The 13,215-nt window shown below is 56.2% G+C and overlaps 1 protein-coding gene across 1 annotated transcript in view; it reads right to left on the bottom strand.

The window, feature by feature from the left end:
• Positions 1–8,626: 8,626 nt before the first annotated feature.
• CXXC5 (CXXC finger protein 5) overlaps positions 8,627–13,215 on the bottom strand; it is a 37,001-nt gene continuing 32,412 nt past the window's right edge. The window contains exon 3 of the mRNA XM_069869678.1: positions 8,627–9,612. Within this exon, the coding sequence (XP_069725779.1) occupies positions 9,568–9,612 (45 nt within the window). The 3' untranslated portion in view covers positions 8,627–9,567. The remainder of the gene's footprint in view (positions 9,613–13,215) is intronic.

Here is a 13,215-nt window from a genome sequence, read left to right as displayed (position 1 = left end):
CAGTCTCTCTTCCCGCTAATCCTTCCCAGCTTTTGCTGCTGTTACTTTTATTATGATTATTTTCACAAACCCTTTGTTTCCAGCCGTACTTAACGTGGCTGGGTCCCTTTAAATACCACAGCCTGGGCAGAACAGGGGATCAGTCCTTTGACAGGAGCTAAAGTCCTGTTTGATCTGGATTAGATGCTGATTTTGCTTACCCGACTAAAGACCGAGGGGGACCACGCAGCGCCTGTGTTTGCACAAACCTGCCTGGTTGCATTCCTCTTCCCGTGTCCAGCCGAAGGGGTGAGCGCAGGGCTGCACACACAGCTTGAAATCCAAGTGGATAAACGGTCACTTTGTCTGGAGACACGAAAAAATGGAGGTGGGAGGACAGAGGCGGCAGCTCTGCACTGTGCTTGGAGAGCTGACTCAGGTTGCAGAACCTGCCTAGGGTGCCAGCAGGACAGTGCCAGCAGGACAGCACCCGTCAGCCCAGAGACACCCAGCCCTCAGCCCTCGGCAGACATCACCCCACTCACCCAGGAGGACCCAACTCGGTCCTGCTGCCCATCTTGCAGGTCGGGGCTTAATTGTAGAATCCTGGGTCCCAAATGACCCATCTCATGGTGGAACCACGTAGGATGCGTGGGCACCGAGAGCTCTGCTGTGACTGATGTGTTTTCTCCAAAGACTACCACCCTCACCGTGCCCCTTTTCCACCCCCAGCTCCTGCCTCTTCTCCTGCTCTTTTCCCTCTCCTCTCCATCCGAAGGACAAGTCCTTTCCCCTTCCTTGTGCAGTTCCCTCCATCCCCTCACCTCTTGCCCTGCCCTAGTCCCTAAGCCAGTTTGGTCCCTCCAGAGCCCCCAGGAGCTGCCCTGTGGCTCAGCCCGCTGCCACGCTCCTGCTTCTTCTGCAGGGGACTGTGGCCAGACAAGGCTCCAGGAGAGATGACCAGGGCCACCGGCCGGTTCAGGCATGTTGCAGGCTGGAGCTGGGGGAGCAGGGGGGCCCCATTACACACGCACATACTCAGCAAAGCCAATTCATACCTCCCCCTGCGGCTGTCTCGGTGGAGAAATGTCAGGACTCAGGGCCAGGCAGCGAGCTGCGCTGCTGGTGAGAGCCCTCCAGGCAGTGCAGGTAGGAGCTGGGGCTTGGGGCAACCCTGCACCCTGTTCCTGGCTGCAAGGAGTGGGGAGCATAGGAGCGGGCTCTGCTTCAGACTGGTTTCCCCCCACATGCTCCAGGTTAAACGTGCCGGGAAACGCTTGGAACAAAGATTGAGGCTTCACTGTCCTTGCCCTCGCAGCTGGGTAAGGAGCATTTCTTGCTCAGGCAGTGAAGTAGGGAGAACATCTCCTACCCAGAGGGTGCTGGGTGGTGGGGGACCTGAGTCCCAAATGGCAAGGGGGAAGGAAGTTGTTGGTGGTGATGCCACCACCACGCAAGCATCTGGAAGGTCACAGGGCACAGCTGAGAGGTGCTGAGCTGTGCCAAGCGCTGCTGCTCCTTACTGGACTCCAGCATGGTCCAGCTCTGCAGGAGCGAGGTGCAGGTCCTTTGTAGGCTCCAGTCTCCTGGCTGCTCTTCTCCCAAACCTGGAAAACTAAATCTGCTGGAGACAGGAAGGCTTATGGCCATTCTGGAGGTAACATCACGCACACCAGACAGAGCTTTAGAAAGAACAGGGCCAGCAAGTGAGATGAAATGTAGAAATTAAGGACTGTGAAGGTCAAGCAGAATGTACATATCGAGGCCCTGTTCCTCAACGCCTGGAGGTGGGCTTGGCACAGCTGCAGTCCCAGCCTGCACGGCCAGAAGGGAAGCAGGCACCGGCATCACCTGCCTGCCCACATCCAGGTCCCCCAAAACAGGAGGGTGTCCTCCCACCAACAAGGGCAGGCAAGAAGATGTAGAAACCCAGGGCCATCAGGGCAAAATGATGGCACATTGCAATGCATGTAGGTTGGAGAGTGGAAGAAACAAGAGTCCTGCTGTCTTGTTCTTGTCCATGAGGAAACCTCATGGCAGAAAGTGGCCTCGTGAAACACCCTGGCCACCACTGCTCCTCAACCAGCTGGAGAAGAACAGGCAAGGCCAGAAAGCAGGTGGCACCAGTTGGCATATCAAGGAAATGAAACTTAGTAATTTGGGAGGTCTTATCCATGCTTGTACCGTTCCTGGGTTTAGTGTAACCTGTTCTGTGCACTTGTTGGCTCATGGGTTTGCCAGCAGTTCCTCCAGCCCTGGAAGACCTGCCTCAGGCTTGCCTGGGATCAGTGAGAGAGGGCTGTGAGATGGGACGGGTTTGGGACACGGTGTCCAGCCAGCTCAGCTGCAGGAGAAGCCAATCCAAGGGCCTCAAAGGTTTGCAACATGGTGTCCAGCCTGGCCATTTGCAGAAAAAGCCAACCCAGGGGCTTTGAAGTCTTGGGACACAGTATTTAACCAGGTCAGCTGCAAGAAAAGACAGCTCAAGGTCCTCAGAGGTTTGGGGCATGGTGTCCAGCCTGGGCAGCAGCAGGAGAAGTTAAGCCAAGGGCTTCAAAGGTTGGGACTTGGTGTCTAGTCGGATCAGCTGCAGAAGAATCCAAGAGCTGCAGTGGCTTGAGGTGCAGTGTCCAGCCTGGCCAGCTGCTGGAGGAGCCAGCCCAAGGGTCTCAAAGGTAAGACATGAGATGTGTGTCTATGGGTGCCTCATCCTCCAGTCCTGGATCCGAGGTGCAAGGGGACTGCAGGACTGGCTGGGGGACAAGGAGAGGGCAGCCTGGTCTCGTGTTCCTGCTACCTGTGGTACCAGGTGTGCCTCCCTGAGCACCGTGTCCACTCACTGCACGCTGTGACGGGAGACCTGACACCCCAGACCGATGCCTCGTCAGGTGTCAGCGCCAATGTCTGGCCAAGGGGGAGGCAGGTTCCAGGCTGTAACCCTCTCAGCTTGGAACGGTACCTGTCACCTCTGCCAAACCCCTGCTCCTCTGCTGTCGTTCACCCATTGTCACCCAGAGTCTGAAGGCTGATGCTACACCAGCCGCTCCCTCCCTTGCCCAGTAACACTGTGCCTTGTACTGAGTAGCCTCCTCCTGTCACAGGCCGACCTATTTCTCACAAATCCTGACTGCTCTGGCCTTAAAACATCTTGACGCAGTGCTGAAACTGGCCTTGGCAGAGCAGCCAGTCCCCGATTAAGCAGGAGCTGCGGTGTTTTGGCGTGGGCTTTGCAGCCAGCAGACGCTGGCTGGAAGAGCAGAGCAGCCCTGGTGCAGCTCGGATCGGGGAGCACCTACATGTTCATCAGGAACAATCAGGCAACATTCTTGATCAAAAAGAGGGGCACTATGGCTCTGCCAGGCTAGACAGTCCTCGTTGGGGTGCTGGAGGCTGGGGTACTCTGCTGGGGCTGATGGAGCTGGGGGTTCAAGAGGTGTCCTCTTGTGCAAGCAAACCCAGCAGAACCCCAGCACAACCCCAGCAGTCTCTCACGCTCCCAGGTGTAGGGGTGGGAGCCGAGACCCCAGACCAAGACAGCTTCCTCCATGGAGGAGATGCAGGGAGGGTGCCAGATCTGGTGGCACACAAGTCCCCAGGGCAGGAGGACCTCAGGCAGTTCCTGTGCCCCAAGCTACACAAACCACTCAGTGATGCCTGCAGCCAAGTCCTCAGCCTCCTGCAGAGCCGCAGCAGTGCTACCAGTAGGGGCACTTGGTCAGATGGAGACCCAGTTCATCCCAGGGTGGGCTGGCAGGGTGCAGGAAGGGGTGTCATCTCTCACCTACAGGATCCTTTCCAAAGATGCTGCCATGTAAACATCCTCCTGTCCCAGCTCAGGCACGGGGAGAACTCAGCTCATGATGGTAGGTCAGGAAGTCTGGAAGTCCCAGAGGTGAATTGATGGGGATGTGAAGCCTCCGGGTGATGAAGCATCTCCTATGGTTAATCTTCCTTGAGAAAAGCCCTTCTAAGGTTTGCTCTGGAATGGAGACAGCAATGAGCCCAGCATCCCGGAGTCCTGGTGAGGCCCTCCTGCCCACCCATCCCATACCTCAGCACAGGCCATTCCTGGGGAAAGAAGCCAACAGTCCTCATTCCCAGTGGAGAACAGATATGGGATCCTTAGCCTGAATTTAAAAGCCATGCAAGTGTTTGGAAGAACTTCAGCCAGGGCTGAAATATGGGCTGGGAAGCTCCTAGGATGTATGTGACACAGGTCACCTGGCCAGCAGCAGGGAGCTAAGCTCAGGAAAGTTACTTAGATCAATGCTCCCAGCCAAACTGGCCCAGAGGCCCCAGGATCCAGACCTGAAGATGATCAGACAGTCTGAGCAAAGCCAGCAGGGGGTGGTGAGCATCTCCCAAGGCTACCAACCCTGATGAGGGACACTTATGCCCAGCAGACCTGCGTCGGTCATGTCCAGATGTGGTGAGGCTGTCAAAACTACCAACCAAGCTGGTGTCAGCTCAGCACCAGGACATGCTGGGGAGCATCTGCAGAGGGCCAGCCTTGGACAGGATACGAGATGTTTCTAATACCAAGAACCTGGAGCCCTACGTCCTGGAGTACTCAGCACAGGAAGGACATGGAATTGTTGGAGCAAGCCCAGAGGAGGCCACAGAGATGATCCAAGGGTTGAAGAACCTCTTGTATGCTGACAAGCTGAGAGAGTTGGGATTGCTCAGTCTGGAGAAGAGAAGGCTGTGGGGAGACCTTAGAGCATCTTCCAGTACTGAAAGCGGCTCCAGGAAAGCTGGGGAGGGGCTCTTGCTTAGGGAGTGCAGGGACAGAACAAGGGGGAATGGTTTTCAGCTGAAAGAGGGGAGACTGAGATGAGATCTTAGGAAGAAATATTTTCTTGTGAGGGTCGGGAAGCCCTGGCCCAGGCTGCCCACAGCAGTGGTGGCTGCCCCATCCCTGGAGGGGTTCAAGGCCAGGTTGGATGGGGCTTGGAGCCCCTGATCCAGTGGGAGGTGTCCCTGGCAGGGGGTGGAACTGGATGGGCTTCAAGGTCCTTTCCAACCCAAACCATTCCATGCTTCTATGATTCTAATGTCTGGTATGAGTACTGGCCAGACACTGCCCTGGCTCCAGACATGCCTGGGCTGTGTAGTGTCCTTACCAAGCGACCCTGAGTCGATTCCACCACCTCATTTTCTTCAAGGCTGAACCACCAGGTCACCAAGCAGCAACCAGGACTTGATGCTCATGACCATTCCCTTCCCACCACCAAGGCTCTCGCAGCCCCTGTTTACCAAGCCCCCAGCCCCTCGTTGCCCCACCAGCCCCCTTCTTGCAGATCTGAGCCTCCGTAGGGAGCGTGGCTGGTTCCGGCAGTGGGACCATGCTGCTGGCCGGGAGGTCACGCCTGGCCGGCGGCGCTTGTGGCGAGCCCGCCATCCGGCTCAGCTGAAGCACATTTTGTTCAGCGCTTCCTGCATCCTGCCCCATCCCTGTGCCGGGGAGGAGGGTCAGTGCGGGGTCAGGCTGCTAATTGCAGCCCGGGGGACAGCGGGACGAGGCAGCTGCCAGCCCCCCACACCAGGCTGCGACCCAGCGTGACAGCCTGCGGCCACCCCCAAGGGGCTGGGGTGCCCCTTTGGCAGGACAGGACATCTCACTGGCACCAGCACAGAGGTCGCAGCTCCTGCTACTGGCTCTGCTGCAGCTCACCCCAGACTCAGGGATGCAGACACTGTCCTCTCCAAGTCAGGCCAGGTCCACCATGCAAACCTCCACTGGCATCACCACTGTCGCTGCACCAACTGTGCACTGGGGTCTGTACTCTCCTGGCATCACTGTCTGGCGCCTTCCCACAAGGAGCCCCCAAGACCAAGAAGCAGGGATGCGGACCCGGCTGTGCCCTCTCCACAGCACAACCTGGGGCCAGGGGCAGGTTTTGTTGCCCTGGGGCCAGAGTCAGGTTTTGTTGCCCTTCTGCTAACTCTGTTTAATGAAGATGTTAATTAAGAGTCATAGAGTCATAGAATAACCAGGTTGGAAGAGACCCATTGGATCGTCGAGTCCAACCATTCCTATCAAATATGAAGGAATTCCAGCTTCTTTTAGAGAAAAAGAACAGCAGAATAAACACGGTATTCATGGTACTGAAAACCTCTTTAAGAGACTTTGTAAGACAATAGAAGAACTGTTGTAATAAAAAAAAAAAAAAGAGTCCATCCCTTGTGGTAGCACCTAAGGTGCTCCCTTCAGTGCCCCCTGCCAAGCTCATGATCATCATCCCATGCTCCCCATTCCACCTGGGTACCAGTGGCCACCCAAGTGCCTGGCCCTGGGACAGCAGCCCCGGGTACCCCTTCTGCACCAGCAGCAGAGGAGACAGCCTGGTACGTCCTCAGGGGATGCCTGGGGTGCTGCCTGCCTGGCCAGGAGCTTGTCAGGCAAGGCTCGTTTGCGAGCACAGTGCTGTCCCACCTACCCACACACCCGGGAAGTGCAGATGCAGCCCTGCGTGGGGAGAAGCTCAAAGTGGGGTGGAGATGTCACCTCACAGTGCCAGCACCCCATCTCCCACCTCCCCATCTTCCACACCTCCACCGCCCCATCGTGCTCAGGCAGGGTTTGAATCCCACACTCTCTCTGGTTCCTTCCGTTCTCCCAAACCTGTTTTCCCCCCTGGGGAACTGCCTGCTCTCCTTGTCTCCTATTAAAGCCCATGTTCTCCTAGCAAGCACCACAGGCCCTGCTGTTTCTCCCTGCCCCTGCCAGTGCCCTCACCCCCTGCCTGGAGGAGCACGCAGACACTGGCAGTGCCACGTGAAGTCTAGCAGAAAAAGCAGGGGCTCTGTCAGGGCATCCCTCCCAGACCACCTGCCTACCCAGCACCATGCACAGTGGCTGCACCATCCTCCCCCCTGCCCTCTTGGTGCTGCTCTTGGAGCATCGGGCACAAGGCATCACGCTGGGGTGATGCCCAGGGGGCGAGGGGAATGTGTGGCCTGCGCCTGGTGGCTTCCCAGGGAGAAAGCAGGGTTGGGGACACTGCTGTCCCCTGAGAGCAGGCAGAAGGCAGGCAATGAGGAACTGACATCTGCAGCTGCCCCCGTGGCACGTCACGCCCTGCCGCTGCACTGAGCACCCCCTGCCACAGCTGCTCTGGGTGAAGCAGCACCCCCACCCCACTGGGTGTCGGGGCTGTTCAGCCCCTGGGAGGCTCTGCCTGCACCCCCAGGCTGCTCTCCCAGTGTGGGGCGGGGGCTGGCTCCCCACAGGTGCCAGGGCTGTGCATTCACACAGTCCTAACTATTAGCCACAGTCATAAAAACCAGCCAGAGTCCTTTTTCCCACAACGCGTCCCTCCCGCACATTCCTGCAAAGTTATTTTGGCTGTTGCCAGAGCAGCATGAAGTGGCCCCAGCCAGTACCACCCCAGTCAGTGCCATGCACTGCAGCACCTCTGGGCAGTGAGCAGAGATCATCTGGTCCCACAGACCTGGAGCTTTGTCCCTCGCTGTGCTGGCCCATCTCCACTGCCACCACCGCGCGCTTCAGCCGTCCCTGTGGGCACTGCTGGGCTCAGCCACCAGCACGACCTATGTGCCTGGGGCCAGGGGCCAGCCCCCTGGGTGCTGCTGGGCAGCTGGAGGTGGCATTGGAGGCAGTGATCCCCAGGGATCCTGCAAGTGCTCTCTGCTCAGTTGGTCCTGGTTGGTCGCAGCCCAGCAGGGATGGAGCCCGAGCACCGCCGTCACCCGCCCCTCACCTCCTCTGGGCGCACATCTGGTCAACAGATGCTGGCCCAAAGGCTGGCTGGAGCCAGGGACAAAGGCCCCAGCTACGTCCTCCCAGCAAGGCAGAGCCGGCGCTGCCAGGTCCTGGCTGGGATGACCCTTCCTGCTCAGCCTGCAGACCCTCCTGTGGTTTGGAAGGCGGCCCACAGCCCACCTGCCCAGCGCAATGCTGAGCGCGGCACCCAGAGTGCCAGCAGAGGCCCTGGTCGTCCGCAGCCGAGCCCATCCAACATCCCCTCCACCCACAACGCCGACACCAGGCGAGACTGGAAAGCCATTCCCTGGCTGCACCAGGCACTCAGCATCCCACACTCACTCACCTTCAGGAGCTCATTTGGGAACTTATAATGAAGCTCATAATGAAGCCAGCCTCGACGCCGTTCTCCACGGCACAGCAACGATATCATTTTACCAAAACCAACGGTGTTGCACTACCTGGTAAAAAACTCCCAGCAGGTCGGCCGGGAAATCTCCCCAGGAGGAGCCAGGCTGGTTTAGCACAGCCGCTGCTGAGATTATCCATGTGGATTTAGCAGCCAGGGTGGCTCCAGCTTGGCTCACCACAACACAGAATCACAGAATCATGGAATGGGTTGGGTTGGAAGGGACCTTAAAGCCCATCCAGTTCCAACCCCCTGCCATGGGCAGGGACATCTCCCACTGGATAAGGTTGCTCAAAGCCCCATCCAACCTGGCCTTCAGTGTGCTTTAGGGTGTTCAAGGGTGTTCAGCATCCCTGCTCCAGCATCGTCCCCTGGCTGCAGCGGCAGAGCCTGGACACACATGCAGGTGGAGGTGGGAAGGACCGGCCACCACTAGCATAGGGGGGCCAGGTGGCTGGAAACAGGGGTGGGAACGAAATAACAAAGCTGTAAATCATGACACAAAACATGCATTCATTTTATTCACAAAAACAGCCTGGATCGCTAAAACATTACAAACAGCATTTCAATTTAATGATGGAGAGCGCTGGCGCGACGGGGTTTGAACAGAAGAGAAACGTCACTTTCGGAACTGCTTCAGCACAGGTCCTGCAACCGCAGCTTTATTTTGATTTTTGAACTTCAGTAAGTTTACAAAAATTACACCTAGGAGGAACCCATTGCCGTTATGTTTGTCTGTCCGCGGTGTTTCTTGTTCTATATTAATAAACTAACAATGACTTTTTTTTTTTCTCCTTTTCTCCTTTGTCGGCGAGCGCCGGGTGTGCAGCGATTGGTTCCTTCCACCTCTGAGAGCGGGTGAAACTTCCATGGGTGAACGGCCGGGGAAAGGGAGACTACATCGCTTTAAACATATTCTCATTTATAAACATGAAGTTGAGGCATTCTAGAAACTACCCACGCTATTGTATGACGGGAAAGAATCAAATAAAAAGTATAAATGAGGGTGCAATTAAACAACTGTGCTAAATTACAGTAGTGCTTATTAGTAACTAGGTTTTAAAAGGTTACTGTAAATGTACATTCCCTACACAAGAACTGCATCTCTCACACAGAAACAACATCAACACCAAAACACAGAAAGAAACTGATTGTCCATACTCTGCCTATTTAAGTCTCGGTACTTTACAGATCCATTTGTGGTTGTTTGTATTTTTTTTTTCTTTTCATTATTTTATTTGAAAAGCAGGTAAATGTCTGACTGGACGCGAGGATGTTAAAACGAACGCAAAAAAAAAAATTATAAAAACAGGAATGAGATTTGCGAGAAAATATTTTTGGTTCTAAAGAGACACAGGTGCATCCATTCATTTCAGCCAAAATCCCTTGCCTGAGACAACACAAGCAAGCAGTGACATTGCACTTGGATGACAGAGCTTTGGGATTCCCGTTCCTACTGGAACCATCGGAACGCGGCTCCTGTAGGAAGCATCACCTTCTGGAAAGGAAGAGAGACAGGGACAGAGAAGAAGGGACAAGGCGTTAGGTCGGGGCCAGCACAGCCCGCGTTGTGCACCCGCATCCCACCACCCCCAGTCACCACGTGCCCCAGATGCACCCGCGCATCCCAGGGTTTTCAGGCCACTGGGATGCGGCCGGAGGGAGATGGGGGTTCCCCCACTGCCAGCCCCCGTCCCCGCACCCGGCACAGCTGCGCGGCTTTTGTTCCCGTGTCCCCGTGCCATGGCCAGCACAATGGGAAAAACCCTGCTTCCCCTCCAGCCAACAGTGAGCACAATGGCCGGGGAGCCGGCACTGCACCGTGGCCCCTCGCTGACACCCCTACCACGGACAGACGGACACCTGACAGAGAGGAGCCCTGCCATACAGGAGCCCTGCCATGGACACACAGACACCCAGACAGCGGATGGGTTCAGGAGGATGGGCATCTGGGGGTAAACTGAGGCAGGGAGTGTGCTCGCTGTGATTGGAGCCACCAGACCCAAGAGCTGCTTGGGACACAAGGGTCATCACCCCACTGCCACCCGGCCACAAAGAACAAGCTTGTTGCCAGCAGAGCAGTGGGGACCTCTCAGCATGTCACAGAGGAGCAGGGACGAGTCCCTTCAGGCCCAATCCCACATGCAACAAAGCACCCAACAATGGACAAGACCTCTTTGAAGCCACCTCCAGAAAATGTGTGGGTCAATGGCCTCAACAGCTCTACCATCCTCTGGATGAAGAACCTGAGACATTTCCTAGCTAGATGGAGTGGGAAGCCCACGCAACGTTCATGAGACCATTCATACAAGAACCAAAACACCTCTCAACGCCAGCAGCCCCCAGGTAAGGCCAAGCCATGCTGGCCAGCAGGCAGGGCCACACAGCCCCCAAGAGCCTCAGAGAGCCCTTCGGTTCCCACATCTCCAAACAAGCAAAGGACCCCAACGGGAAACAAGGCCCAGGCTGCGGTGATGGGCAGCAGGCTGGGTGCCATGGGACATGGGGACATAGCCAGCCCCAGAACCAGCTCCCACTGTCAAGCCTGTGTGCAGGGCTTGGACACCTCACATATTGTCCCAAGAGTCACCTAGTGTCATGCAGGAGCCCAAGGGCTTTCATCAGGTCCTTCTCATTTATCACCCACCAAGCCTCAGTGAGTACAGGGCAGTGTTTCCCTCCACCCCTGCAGGAGGAACCCCAATGTGCTCACTTCCACAGGCACCGTGACCCAAATGTGGGGCTGGGGCAAAGAGACAGGGTGGAAGGTGAGAATGGTCAAGAGATGGTGGTGTCCAGCCAGGCTGCTGGCAGACTGCACTTTCTCCTGCTCCCAGCCCGTTTCTGGTCCCCAGGGCAAACCGAGCCGGGGCAGTCAAGAAAGCTGCAGGCTCACCACCTCGCCAGAGGTCTCTGCAATCAGGCATCCAGGGAAGACACAAGTGTCCCCCAGCAATGACACAGAGGGCTGTGGCACAGCATGTCACCCCTGCCGGATCCCACCGAAGGCACCGGATGCAGAATCAGCAGGGACGAGCATCACGGACTCACCAGTAAGGGCCACCTACTCACATACATCACCCCAGGAGAGAGGAACAAGGGAAAAGGGGCTCTTAATGGGTCTGGAAGGAGACGTGCGATACAGGTCACATCTGCCCCTTCATTGTAAAAGGAAGATGAACAACCAGCTCTAATGTGGGTGCCCAGGTTAGAACCCCCTCATCCCCACGAGTCACAGAAGGGTTTGGGTTGGAAGGGATCATGCAGTTCCAACCCCCCTGCCATGGACAAAGACACCTCCCGCTGGATCAGATTGCTCCAAGCCCCATCCAACCTGGCCTTGAACACCTCCAAGGACGGGGCAGTCACCACTTCTCTGGGCAACCTGGGCTACTGCCTCACCACTCTCATCATAGCACGTCATCCTCATGTCCAGCCTAACCCTGCCCTCATTCCGTTTAAAACCATTGCCCCTTCTCCTGTCACAACACTCCCTGGAGACTCATGAGGGTGGTAGTGATCCTCACACCAGCTCTAGCTGGGCACCAATACACTTCACCAAGGCCTCCCCAGATGGAGAGCAACTCTATTGAGTCAAATCCTGACTATTCATGGCCTTCACATGACGTACAGGTTTTGAGACAAGCCTAGGGTGGTCCGTCCAGGGCTGGCCACCAGTCCCAACAACATTATCTGGGGTTGCCAGGGCCAGCAGAGCCCAGTGGAGCCTGGTCAGTGCAGAACATGCTGCTGCCTGCTCCAACCATCCAACCTGTCTCACCGGCCTTAAAGCCTCAGCCGGCTACCACCGCACCAGGACACCAGTGGCGACCAGTCATTTGGCTTCTGTAGTTGCACAGATAAAGGTTAACAGTGGCAGAAGGATCCAGCCTATTTTTTATACTGCCATAAAGATTTAATTCTGGGGTTTTTTTACTGCTTGGTTTTAGATCAATGTTTAATCAGAGCTGTGGCCCCAGTCCGGGCTCTCCAAGGACACCGCTCTGGATGCACGGCTCTGGCAGAGTGGCCTCACTGCCACTGCTCTTCTCCCAGGTCCCTGCAGAGTGGCACGATGCTTCACAAAGCTCTGTAAATTGTTCAGCCCCTCACAAAGGGCCACCAAATGGCCCCCTCCTGTCCTGGTATCAAGCACTACAGTGGGATGTCTCCCCAGCAGGACCAGCAGACCACGGAGCTGCTGAGCTCTGCATCCTGGCCACCACCACCTCCAGACGGGTCTTCACCACAAGGCAAGTGCCAGTGGTTGCACTAAGGTTGGTCCAACACAACGCGCTGTCGAGGCTGGTTGGCGTATGGTGACGTATAACAACCCAGCCAGTGACCCAGGTGACTTTGGGACATCAGCTGTGGTCCCAGCATCCTTGTCCCACACACATACAGCCACGATTTGTGAGGGTGGGGAGGCCCTGGACCAGGTTGCCCAGAGAAGTGGTGGCTGCCCCATCTCTGGAGGTGTTCCAAGGCCAGGTTGGATGGGGCTTGGAGCCTCTGATCCAGTGGGAGGTGTCCCGGCCCATGGCAGGTGCTTGGGACTGGATGGGCCTTGAGGTCCCTTCTAAGCCAAATCATTCTGTGATTCTATGATTCCATGTAGGTCAACACATGGTGCAAGTGGACATTCTGAGAGAGGGGAGGATCTGCTCTGTGAAGGGGATGGTGATGCCCTGGAGCAACCCAGGCACCCATCCTCACTAGCACAGCACCTCTTTTCAGCCTCAACACCTACGATCACACCTAGGAGGGACGGGGACCTATCTTTGGTGGGACCCAATGCCCTCACATGAAGAGCCCTGCTTCAGTGACTCCAGTTTCTCAGCCAGCTACGGGATGGAGAAACCAATCAAGGAAGTGACCATCTCATGGGCTCCCAGTTCTATTTTTCATCCCCACACTCAGTGCAGCACCAGGAGAAGGGAGCTATTCCTTGGGCTGCTGCGAGCTCTGAGTCTATTGACCCGCTTTAGGACTCTTTCGAAGAGATGAACTTTATTTTTTTTTCCCTTTCTCCCTTTTTCCAGATCACTGACTCAGCAAATTAGAACACGAATATAATTTAGCAATACAGCGGTTTTTGAAA

The sequence above is a fragment of the Phaenicophaeus curvirostris genome, chromosome 15 (assembly GCF_032191515.1).
Source record: "Phaenicophaeus curvirostris isolate KB17595 chromosome 15, BPBGC_Pcur_1.0, whole genome shotgun sequence".
Classification (NCBI taxonomy): Eukaryota; Metazoa; Chordata; class Aves; order Cuculiformes; family Cuculidae; genus Phaenicophaeus; species Phaenicophaeus curvirostris.
The sequence above is the reverse complement of the archived record's forward strand: the minus strand, read 5'-3'. Positions and strand labels throughout refer to the sequence as shown.